This window comes from Pan troglodytes, chromosome 3 (genome assembly GCF_028858775.2).
Source record: "Pan troglodytes isolate AG18354 chromosome 3, NHGRI_mPanTro3-v2.0_pri, whole genome shotgun sequence".
NCBI lineage: Eukaryota > Metazoa > Chordata > Mammalia > Primates > Hominidae > Pan > Pan troglodytes.
The window spans coordinates 74456254-74468952 of NC_072401.2; the positions used below are offsets into that span (position 1 = coordinate 74456254).

The 12699-nt window shown below is 47.0% G+C and overlaps 1 protein-coding gene across 3 annotated transcripts in view; it reads right to left on the reverse strand.

Annotated features, from left to right (window-relative positions):
* TMEM165 (transmembrane protein 165) overlaps positions 1–2518 on the reverse strand; it is a 57117-nt gene extending 54599 nt beyond the window's left edge. For all 3 annotated transcript variants that reach the window (XR_010156605.1, XM_016951719.4, XM_001145009.8), the window contains exon 1: positions 1927–2518. Coding sequence is in view for 2 of the 3 variants with exons in the window: in XM_016951719.4 (XP_016807208.1) it covers positions 1927–2133 (207 nt within the window). In the remaining variant the exon portion in view is untranslated. The remainder of the gene's footprint in view (positions 1–1926) is intronic.
* Positions 2519–12699: the final 10181 nt, after the last annotated feature.

Here is a 12699-nt window from a genome sequence, read left to right on the forward strand (position 1 = left end):
TTAAATCGGCTCACAGAATCTTCACTTCCCAGTAACTTTATCTCCCAGCTTCCCCTCCCATACCAGAATCTCCTCATAGGCAGTTAGTTATTCAACTTCTTCCTGAGTACTTCCAGTAAGGGGAACTTCATTATTTCTCAATAGCGATTACTACAACTGGGACAGCACTGATTCTTACAAATGTTCTTGCTTAGTGAAACCAAGATCAGTCTCTCAGAAAGTTCTATCCTATGGTCTTACACAGAAAAACAACAGAAAATTGGAAAAGCCTAAGAAAGTAACATGTAACGAAAACATGAAACACGAAAACTGCACCGGTGTGAGAGCTCACCAGCACTTGGGAGGCCAAGGCCGGAGAAGCGCTTGAGCCCAGGAGTTTGAGACCAGACTCGGAAACATAGTGAGACCTCCTCTCTCAAAAAAAAAACAAACAAAAATTAGCCGGGCGTGTCAGCACACGCACGCAGTCCCAGCCACTCATGAGGCTGAGGTGGGAGGATCAATTAGAGGTTGCAGTGAGCCAAGACAGGGCCACTGCACTCCAGCCTGGGCGACAGAGCGAGACCCTGTCTCAACAAAGAAAAAGGAAAAAGGAAAGGAAGGGAGAAAGGAAAGGAGAAACGAAAGGAGAAAGGAAAGGAAAGGAGAAATGAAAGGAATGGAAAGGAAAAAGGAGAAAGGACAGGAAAGGAAAGGAAAGGGTCAGATAAATCACCCTTAACCAAGAAATTTTAGGGAAGTCTTCACAGAGAGTGGTATCTGCTGGTTCTCCAAGGTGGGAAGAGTTGATCCGTGGCTTCAAACTCCAGGTCTTTTTTTTTTTTCTTTGAAAAGGTCATGTGTTAGGGAGGAACTGGCAAGAGAGCACAAAGCCTGTCCCAAAGGGCTCTTGAAGCACATTCTTTTTTGCAGATGAGCATATCCCTTTAGCATATGAGCAAGAAAGCGGTGGCTAAAAAGCCTGGAGGTGAGCTGGAGCCAGATCAGGAGAAACCTGAACATCACTCTCCTAAAAAGGCTGGACTGAAATTAGTGGAGGCAACTCACCGACGACTTCTGACAAGATGGCAGAATTCAATGTTCGGGAAGATTAGTTACGTGGAGATGGGCTGGATGTGGCCTGGGTGGGAGTGGGGGTTTAAGTGCCACACTGGCCGGGATTCAGGGAGCAGATACTGGAAATGACGACAAAGCCCACGACTGGGAGAAGGGAGAAATGTTAAAACGCTGCCAAGTGACTAAGGACTAATTCTATTAACAGATTAAAAAGTTGATTTACAGTATCTATTCAGGGAAGGACAAAATACAGGATTCTGTTTTACTTATAAATGTAGTTTTGGCATCCCACATCGCTGCAGCACGCTGTACTGCTGGAGACTAATTCCTCTGCGTTCCTAAAGGCTACTTCCTGCTAGCCAAAGCACATTTTAAAAAAGTGAGAGTCATGGTTCATAATCCATATTTATTTGGCAAAAAGCACAGGCAGTGCCAAGTTGAATTGGGGTAAGCGGTTTGGCATAAGCTATTTCAACAATGAAATGGCCGATGTGATGATCCTCAGGGAATACAAAAAGCCTCCTAGCAGCCTTCTGTTAAAAACTTTTTGGTAGGGATGAGTCTTTCTAGCTACTCTAAGACACATCTGATCAATAAAACGCCCATCCCTAAGCAGCATCTTGGTCCTCCGGAGATCAACGTTTATAGCGGGCTCCTCTTGGACTCTCCCTCTCCCTTTCCCTAAAGGAGCGGGCAAGACCAGGCCTCACCGGAAAACAGCGCAGCCGACCGCCCTCCACCCCGGGAGCAGGGGCCGGGCTCCCCTCCCCCAGCCGAGGCGGGCGGAGTGCGGCGCTCTCAAAGGCCTGGAGCCTGGTACTCGGCGCAGCCGGCCCCGCAGCCCCGCTCGCCCCATCCCGGCCCGCTCACCTCGACCCGGGCCGGCTCGGGGCCCTGCACAGCCACAGGCTGCGGCTGCAGCTGCTGGGCCGGCGCCGGCGGTTCTTTGTTCCGGTGGCTAAGGTCTTCATCTGGGCCGGCCCGGACCGCAGCCGGGGCCCACAGCAGCGGAACCAGAAAGAGCAGAAGCAGCCGGGGCGCCGATGCGCGGCCGTTCCCTGGAGCCGCGGCCGCCATCCCGCCTGCCGGGCCGGCCGCGCACGGGCGCCGCAAGAGGAAGTGCCGGCGACGGGAAGCCTCGACCCCGAACAGCCTCCGCGGCGCGTCCTCACGACTCGCCGCCGCCGCCGCTTAGGGAGCAGTCAGCACCATCCGGGAGGTGCAAGCAGCGGGAGTGAGGTGAGGGGCAGGCCGAAGTCCGCAGCCCCGGCTCGGCGCCCGTCCTCTCCGGCGGCGGCTAAACTGGAGTCAGCCAACTGCCTTGGCGCGGCCCAGCCCCGACTCCTCCCGACCCCGTCCCTGCCCGCGACGGCCTCCCATTGGCCCGGCGTCCGTCTTGGCGTCGTGACGTCCTCTGCCAGGTTGAGGTGCGGCGCGGGCCCTCCTCCCATTGGACCCGGCGCTCCCGGCAGGTACCCGGCGCCGCGTGTCCTTCCTCGGCTCGCATCCTCACCGCGCCGCGCCCGGGGTTCCCTTTCTCTCTCTGTGCCCCACCGTCCCAGGACTGTGGGGTCCTTCACTTCTGCTTCCTCCAGAGCCTTCCGCCGTAATGTCCGCACCCGCTGTTCCCTGCGCTTAGTCTCTCTTAGAGGTCAAATTAGTGCGAGCGCCTCTGGTTACGTGGCGCTGACTCGCAGGCACTGCCACGCCCAGCTCTGTTCCGCTCTCCCCGGCCGAGCCTCTGTGCCACCTTCCATGTGGCCACCTACCGCCAAAAACGTTCTTAGGAGCTCAAAATGCTATTTTTTTTTTAAAGTTCTGAAATGGGATTTGGAAATAACATGACATTTTTCAAGCCTTGTTTTAAGATACTGCCTATAATTACCCCAGACCAAAAATGGCTAACGTTGTCCTCGTCCAGTATGGCCTTGACGTTTTGGGTGCATCTTGTTTTGTGCTATTCCGTAGACCCTTTAAAAATGCTGGGCTTTTGAAATGGACTGTTTAAGACTTTTGCAGGATGGAGCTTTGAGTGGGCAAGACTAGAAGACAGGAAAGGATGGTTAGTTAGGCTTGAGAATATTTTTACGTCTTCCCAAAAGAAAAAGTGAGCTACTTAATTACCATAAGTTTGAGACCTAGTCCCTAATAAAAATCGATAGTGCTAACCATGTGCCAGGCACTAATCTAATATTATACATATTTACATACAGTAAGCCTGTACTCAGTAAAGAGCTAAGGAAGTTTATCACTAACTGAAACAAAAAATTAATCCACCAAAACAATCTGTGGGAAAGTGGGCAAACCTACTTTGAGTTCACCGAAGATACAGTGTTTGTCGTAGGATAATAAAATTTCCGTCTGTTTTTTTGTTTTGTTTTGTTGTTTTTTTTGTTTTTGTTTTTGAGACGGAGTTTCGCGCTTGTTGCTCAGGATGGAGTGCAATGGTGAGATCTCGGCTCACTGCAACCTCCTCCTCCCGGGTACAAGAGATTCTCCTGCCTCAGCTTCCCGAGTAGCTGGGATTACAGGCATGCTCCACCATACCCGGCTAACTTTGTAATTTTAGTAGAGATGGGGTTTCTCCATGTTGGTCAGGCTGGTCTCGAACTCCAGACCTCAGGTGATTTGCCGGCCTCGTCCTCTCAAAGTGCTGGGATTACAGGTGTGAGCCACCGCGGCCGGCCTCTGTCCATGTTATTCTGTCCGTAATTCCCCTTCTTCCATTCTCTCGTTGTAAACTCCTACTCATACTTCCAAAACCTATTCAAGCCTCCACTCTCAGAACTTTTCCCCAACACATGGCGTTACAGAATTTGTCACTTGTTCCTTCATGTTATTACTTTATGCATTCTTCTATTACTGTGTAAGTAGGATGCCTCCACTTACAGTTTGGGGTGTGTTAAAAGAAAAACCTTAGATAAATTAAACTTAACAGCGTTTAATCAAGCAAAGAACCCAAAGAATGATTTGCAAATCAAAAAGACCCCAAATCAAAGTAAGTTCAGAGAGGCTCCAGTCTTGCCGAGTGGTTGGAAAAAATAAAGTGACTTACAGAAAACATAATTGAGGGACAGAAACAGCTGGATTGGTTGTAGCTCGGGTTTGCCCTATTTGAACACGGTTTGAACAGTTGGCCACTTGTGATTGGCCAGAACTCTGTGATTGGTACAAGAATAGGTTACAGTCTGTTTACATACCCAATTAGGCTACAGTTCACCATGTATGAGGAAACCTTTAGGCCGAACTTAAAATACGTAAGGAGGCAGCTTTACACTAAATTTAACAGATGCAACTATCATCCCTGGAGTGCAAATGTTTGAGCTTTCAGAAGCCAGTAATAACATAAAACCCAGAAGCCCAAACTTCAACTACCTCCCCTTAATGCATACAGGATTTGCTGTGCTTAAAAGGGGCCTGAAAGGGAGGCTTGAGGTCCCAAGGGAGGGACCTGAAAGGAGCAGCTTAGGCTGAAGACAGAGCCAGAAGGGTGAATGTAGCAAAACTGGCTGTGTGTCCCTCATTGCTGAAAGCTGCTTTGTTTATTTTCTAGGATGGGCTGCCCACACTCCAGGGCTTTCTCACAGGAAGGACTCCTGGCCAAATTCAGTCATCTCAACATATGAGGCAGTGAGGACTTCTGGGCTACAGCTGCAGGATGCTGAAGCACTAGCTGCTGAGCATGCAGTGGTTCAGGGGCAAGGCAGCAAAGCTATTTGGCAGAAGATGTAACATAAATGGAGATAGAGCATTGGCGAACTGGCACAGTGGTGTCAGCAAAGCATCAGAATCTGGGCCAGAGTGAGACCTTTCTAGCCTGCCCCAGTGTCACCCTGATCCAAGGGCCTTCAGGTGCTGCCAGGCTAGGCTCTAGGTGTCTGATTCTCATGGGATCTGGTATTTCTGTTTCCACACACATCTACCTCCTGGGATCCGTGCTCAGGCGTGCTAAATCGAGGCTGGTTCCAGTTTTCACCACCTTGAGGGTTTAGAGCCATCATCCTTCTAGTCCTCATTGGTGACTAACTCCCTTAAAGAAAGCAATTAAAAAACTATAGGAGCTTTCCTGATACCTTTCTTGAAGGACAACTGAAGCTACTTATTTGACCCCCTACCCAATAAGGATGTGGGTGGCGCAACAATTCCAAGATGATATTTTTTTTAATCATAGCCTACACCGATATAGTCTTACTAAAATGTAACCACTGTCAGGCATCCTATGGAAAGAAACCCTACTACATGTGCATTACATTGTATTTTATTTATTTATTTATTTATTTTTGAGGTGGAGTCTCGCTCTGTTGCCCAGGCTGGAATGCAGTGGCAAGATCTCGGCTCACTGCAGCCTCCGCCTCCTGGGTTCAAGCAATTCTCCTGCCTCAGCCTCCTGAGTAGCTGGGATTACAGGCATGTGCTACACGCCCCGCTAATTTTTTGTATTTTTAGTAGAGACGGGTTCACCATGTTAGCCAGGATGGTCTTGATCTCCTGACCTCGTGATCTGTCCGCCTTGGCCTCCCAAAAGTGCTGGGATTATAGGCGTGAGCCACTGTGCCTGACCTATATTTTATTTTTTATTTATTTATGTAGAGATGGAGTCTCGCTCTGTCACCCAGGCTGGAGTGCAGTGGTGCGATCTCAGCTCACTGCAACCTCTACCTCCCAGGTTCAAGCAATTCTCCTGCCGCAGCCTCCAAAGTAGCTGGGACTATAGGCGCCCGCCACCATGCCTGGCTAATTTTTGTATTTTTAGTAGAGACAGGGTTTCACCATGTTAGCAAGGCAGGTCTCAAACTCCTGACCTCAAGTAATCCATCCACCTCGGCCTCCCAAAGTGTTGGGATTGCAGGTGTGAGCCACTGAGCCGGGCCTGCACTGTATTTTAATGTCTTTTATTCCAACATCCTTACTAAGCCTTAAGCTTCTAGATGGTAAGGTTATGCCTTTTATCTCTATATTTCTAGCACCTAGTAGATTATATAAGAAGGTAATGGGAATACTTATCATTAAAGTAGTAGTAAAACTTTATTGAATGCTATTCTGATACAGTCAGAGCACTAAGTGTGTTACATGGATTATTTCTATCCTCCTTTTTGCAAATGAGAAATCTGAGACTTAGATCAAGGAACTTTCCCCAAATTACACAGCTAGTAAGTAGCAGAATTATGCCTCATACCTGTTTGTTGAATTCAAATGCTTCACTTACTGAAAATCTACTTTATGAAAATTTAAATATATAAGACCAGCCAATTAATTAATGGTGAACATTTTCATTAACTGTTAGAGAATGCTGTTTCTCCACTCTAGGGTTCTATTGAAAAGGACTATTTCCTGCTGGGTGCGGTGGCTCATGCCTGTAATCCCAGCACTTTGGGAGGCCGAGGCGGGCGGATCATGAGGTCAGGAGTTTGAGACCAGCCTAGCCAATGTAGTGAAACCTCGTCTCTACTAAAAATACAAAAGTTAGCCAGGCGTAGTAGTGTGTGCCTGTAGTCCCAGCCACTTGGGAGGCTGAGGCAGAAGAATCGCTTGAATCCGGGAATTGGAAGTTGCAGTGAGCCAAGACCGCGCCACTACACTCCTGCCTGGGCGACAGAGAGATGCTCTGTCTCAAAAAAAAAAAAAGAAAAAGAAAAGGACTATTTCCTGGCCTCTTTCAGTGCCTTCGTCATTCCCCTCTGATAATGTAGAGTCCATCTGAGCAGGGTAACTGAGCATATTGGGCTCAGCTTCATTGCCTTCTTCCTCTGGGGAGACAGACCCCTAAGGGAAAAACATTATCTGCTGTTCTCTCCGGGGCTTGCCCCTAGCCCAGTGCAGCCTGCAACTCAACAGCTCTTGATTCTGGAGTTCAGTATTAGCCCAGTCCACCTGGCCACCAGACCTAAAACTATTCCTTCCAACCCCGCCTCCTGTCTGTGTCACTCTCTGTTTTCATCCTCAATGTTTCAGAAATAGGGAGAAGTGCGCTATTTCCTGAGCTCTGCTGGAGAACCCTCCTTCCCCATAATCAGCAAAGGGCCGATTAAAGTTTTTTCCTTAAATAGTCCACAGAGCAAAGGTTGGTTAAAGAAGCCAGGGCAGGGAGATATGAGGAAAGAGGAGAAGCAAAAACCAGAAACTTCACGCTAAGAGTCAACTGAAGATCATTCAAATTTACAGCACTCAGGCTGGGCACGGTGGCTCACACCTGTAATCCCAGCACTTTGGGAGGCCGAGGCAGCTGGATCACCTGAGGTCAGCAGTTCGAGACCAGCCTGACCAATGTGGTGAAACCCTATCTCTACTGAACATACAAAAATTAGCCGGGTGTGGTGCCGTGCGCCTGTGGTCCCTGCTACTTGGGAGGCTGAGGCAGGAGATGGCTTGAACCCGGGAGGTGGAGGTTGCAGTGAACTGAGATCACACCACTGCACTCCAGCCTGGGCAACAGAGCAAGACTCTGTCTCAAAAAAAAAAAAAAAAAATTAAAGCACTCAGCAAATGTAAGTGAATGACGAATAGCAATTTGCAACTTGCTTGACCTTCTCAACTCTTTAAAGCTCATGAAACGAAGCACACTGCTACCCATCAGCTTGCTAAACCCCTTTAAATGATGGGGATCTGGACCCTTGTATGCGAACTCTGCTGGTGCAGGGGAAAGGGAGGGCAGCCCTTTCCCTACATTCTTGGGCTTTCCTAGGTTTCCACAAGCAGGCTGAAAATTCCAAAAAGAATGCTAAATACATGCTCCAGGTTCATTTATCCAACTCTTTCCTTGCATCACCTTCTGGATGTTTCACAGGCATTTCTAACAGAGCAACGGCAAAACAGGTCTTTTGATATCCCTCCAAAAACCTGTTCCTCCTTCAGGCTTTCCATCTTAGTAAATGGAACCAGCATCCACCATATTAGATTACTCCATTAGATTCCCCATACCCCACATCCAATCCACCAGCAAATTTTGTCTCTAATTTTAAAATCTATCTGAATCTGTTCACCTCTATCTCCACTGTTACCACCTTGTACAAACCAGGTGTCATTTCTCACCTGGACAATTAAATGGGCTCCTAATTGGTCTCCCTGCCTCTGCCAATCTAGAATCTAACCAGCAGCCAGAATGAGCTTTCAAAATTAAAATAATTTCATTCCACTGCTTAAAAATAATGACTTCTAAATGGACAGAGAATAAAGATAAAACAATCTCTGAATGAAAGTTTAATGTGAGCTAGGCTGGGTGCGTTGGCTCACACCTGTAATCCCAGCACTTTGGGAGGCTGAGGCAGGTGGATCACCTGAGCTCAGGAGTTCGAGACCAGCCTGGCCAACATGGCAAAAACCCATCTCTACTAAAAATACAAAAATTAGCTGGGTGTGGTGGCAGGCACCTGTAATCCCAGTTACTCGGGAGGCTGATGCAGGAGAATCGCTTGAACCCAGGAGGCAGAGGTTGCAGTGAGCCAAGATTACACCATTGCATTCCAGCCTGGGTGTCAAGAGTGAAACTCTGTCTCAAAACAAAAAAAAAAAAAAAGAAAAGAAAGTTTAATGTGAGCTACCCCTGCCTCCCTGTGTGACCTTGTCTCTTGGCTTTCTCCACCTCATGTGCCATGCCCAACCAAGAGCTTATTTCCACCTCAGACTCTTCATACTTCTGGTTTTCTCTACTGAGAACACTCTTTTTTTTTTTTTTTTTTTTTTTTTTAGGTCTTATTCTGGTCATTTAGGTTAAAGTTCACTTCCTCAAGAGCAGCCTTCCCAGACCACCCATCTAAAATAGACTCTTCCATTCACCCTTGTCACTCTGTCTCATTGTTGGTTCTTTTTAAGTTTGGGGATTTTTGAAAGTTTTTTCATAGCACTTATCTCTATCTGAAATTATCTTTTTTTTTTTCTTTTTTTTGAGACAGAGTCTTGCTCTGTTGCCCAGGCTGGAGTGCAGTGGTACGAGCTAGACTCACTGCAACCTCTTCCTCCTGGGTTCAAGCAATTTTCCTGCCTCAGCTTCCTGAGTAGCTGGGACTACAGGCATATGCCACCACGCCTGGCTAATTTTTGTATTTTTAATAGAGACAGGGTTTTGCCATGTTGGCCAGGCCAGTCTCAAACTCTTGACCTCAAGTGATCTGCCCATCTTGGCCTCCCAAAGTGCTGGGATAAAGGTGTGAGCCACCACACCTGGCCATCTTGATTACCTAATTGTTTACTTCTTTTTTTGTTTTGTTTTGTTTTTCAAGACAGAGTCTCACTCTGTAGCCCAGGCTGATTATCTAATTGTTTACTTCTTTTTTTGTTTTGTTTTGTTTTTCAAGACAGAGTCTCACTCTGTAGCCCAGGCTGGAGTGCAGTGTCGTGATCTCCACTCACTGCAACCTCTGCCTCCCAAGTCCCAGTTGAGCAGTTCTCCTCCCTCAGCCTCCCGAGTAGCTGGGATTACAGGCACGCACCACTGTGCCCAGCTAACTTTTGTATTTTTAGTAGAGACAGGGTTTCACCATGTTGGCCAGGCTGGTCTTGAACTCCTGGCCTCAAGTGATCCGCCCACCTCGGCCTCCCAAAGTGCTGGGATTACAGGCGTGAGCCACTGCGCCCAGCCTGTTTTTTGTTTTTTGAGACAGGGTCGCATTCTGTCACCCAGGCTGGAGTGCAATGGTGCGATCTCAGCTTACTGCAACCTCCGCCTGCTGGGTTCAAGCAATTCTCATGCCTCAGCCTCCCGAGTAGCTGGGATTACAGGCATGTGCCATCATGCCAGCTCTTTTTTTTTTTTTTTTTTTTGTATTTTTAGTAAAGACAGGATTTCACCATACTGGCCAGGCTGGTCTTGAACTCCTGACCTCAAATGATCTGACCTCCTCAGCCTCCTAAAGTGCTGGGATTACAGGTGTGAGCCAGCATGCCCGGCCTTTGTTTACTTCTTATATTTATTATCTGTATTGGCAACTAAAGCGTAAGTGTCATCAGGGCCAGAATCTTGTCTAAAGAGTTCCTGGCTGTAGAAGACACTCATACATGAATGAATAATTAGTTTAATGAAATTCTGACAACAAAAAGACAAAGGCAAACCTAGACACAGACATAGTCTGGCTCAAAAATACAGATTTCTGATCTGTCACAGCTTCATCTTTGAAAGTCAGCCTCATTCCATACCCACCCTTTCCTCCCAAAAGGCCTGAAAGTTTTGAAGTGGCTTCTGTGCCTTCTTTGCCCTTGGCCTGCCTCTGAGAGACAGAGTTCATCTGACTTTCCACTCACTTCCTAGTGACCTTGAGTTCATTTACAGCCAAAGACAATAATGGGTGTTTAACTCACCAAGAATCCTTCAACCCAGGGCGCTCCACCTCCCCCAATTATTGCCAAGTCTGGTTTAGGTCTGACAGCAACTGAGGCTATACCCTCCATCCCCTCCATCCTCCCCCAGGTTAGGCGAAATCTTCTCTCCATTGTCAAGCAAGGTGTGAATTTTGATGAAGCTACTCAGGGCAGAGAGGTGGTTGGAAATTAGGTGGGGGTGATACTCTTTCATCAGATTAAGGCTCGGGTATTACCAAGAAGTAGGGTCAAAATTACGTCAGCCAGAGAAATATAAATCCATTAGACTAGAGGAGGATCTTTAAAATGAGAAAAAGTTGCAGCCATGGAGTAGAAGACCCTCTGATTCCCTCTTTCCAAGTGTTGATAGTAGAGCTTCACCGCCATGAAAAGTCTGTGGATGCTGAGACTTGTGCTCCCCTTCTCTCTGAGGCAGGCCTACAGAATTGGGCATGAAACAGCAAAGGATGGCCTCTGCTTCCACCACCATCAGAAATGTTACATTTTCACCAGTGCACCATAATGTAGCAGTCTCTCATTGTGAGGTATCACCTGGAGTTCTTTGTCTCATGACCAAGAAAATTAAGGAGCGTGGATGCAAAGGATGAAGTTGCAGCGAAAGTTTAATAAGCAAAAGAAGAAAGCTCTCCACAGTGGAGAGGGGACCTGGAGGAGGGTTGCTGCTTTTACAGGTGACTGCAAAGGCTTTTATAAGAACCGGTGAGGGCTGGGCATCTCATTTGCATAAGGCATGAATTTCTGGTAGCTCCACCTCATCCTTCTAGTGTGCATGTGGGCCCTTAGCTTAAGTTTTATTCCAAATTACTTTTTTCCCCTTACTGCGCATGTGTCAGGGGATGGAATTTTCCACTGCAGAAGTATCTGGGCAAGTCATCTGGGTAGGCTTTCATATCTGTGTGGCTGTGGGAATGTCTTAGGCAAGGCCACCTGTGCAGATCCCCTTATCTGTGCCCGCAGCTTGATTTTTCAGGCTGTTCTTTTGTTTGAAAGAATTTAACCAAGGACCCACCCTAACTGATGCCTGAAAGGTTTCTTCCTTTCTCCTCTCTCAGTATCTTCCCTTGTGGACTACACCAATGTCGAAATGTTCTTGCTAAAAATGATGCAGGGAGAAAGACAAAGTTACAAAGTTGGCATCCACAATTTTTCCATCTTGCCCCACTTCCCAATTAAAATGAAGGAAAAAAAAATTGGTGAGGTCTCCATCCCTGTCTGAAGCAGGCATCCATTATCCTGCCCAGGTCAGTTGCTGCAGTGGGAAGCATGACCTCATGTTTTGTCAGATGCACCAAATTTTCAAGAGAAAAGCCAGAGAGCTGAATATTTGTGTGAAATTTCCTGATTTTTAAAAGTTGGCAATTGTATCAAATTAGGATTATACTCCACTAAACATAACATAAAATCAAAAAGAACATGCAGCATAAATGAGAGAAATGTTTTCCTTCATTAGAGGCAGTTCAGTGGCTCCACAGAGATCAGGGACCCAGGTTCCTTCCAGCTTTCTGCTCTATCATTCCTAGGGGGTGACCTTTATCTTCATGGCCCAGTGTGACTGCAAGAGCTCTAGCATCCAAGTTCCCAGCAGAAGGATGGAGGACTGACTGGAAAAACAAGGAGACACAGGGTATGCATCGGGTGTGTTTCAAGGGAGCTGCCACAAAACACATCTGCTTACATCTTATTGGCTAGAACTTAGCTGCATGGTGACAGCTAATTCCAAGGGAAGCTGGAAAATGTAGTCTCTATTTCAGAGGCACTTACTATAGGGAATAAAGGGAGAAAGGCTCTTGGGGTCAGCAATTAATAGTCTGTGTCATAGTAACTATATCAGTCAGGGTTCTCCAGAGAAACAGAACCAGTAGGAGGCATACAACAAGTCTGAAATCTTAGAAAACACCAGCAGGCTGGAAACTCAAACCAGATTTTTATGTTACAGTCCTGGGGCAGAAGTCCTTCTCCAGGAAATCTCCGATTTTGCTCTTAAGGCTTTTAACTAATTAGATGAGGCCTACCCACGTTATTGAAAGTAGACTCCTTTACTTAAAGTCAACTTGTAGATATTAACTATATCTGCAAAATATCTTCACAGCCACATTGTTATTAGTGTTGTAACAAAAAACTGAGCCCCGTAGCCTAACCAAGTTGACACATATAATTAACCATTACACTAATTCACAATTTTAAAAACTGTGCATACAAAACACTAGCTGTCTATGAGCACGGTATGACCTGCAGCCTGCCAGTTTGCAATCCTTTCTTTGCATGTTGGAGCAAGGGGCTTGGCCCTTTATAGACCTACGATGTAATAATACCCTAACCACATACCCACCA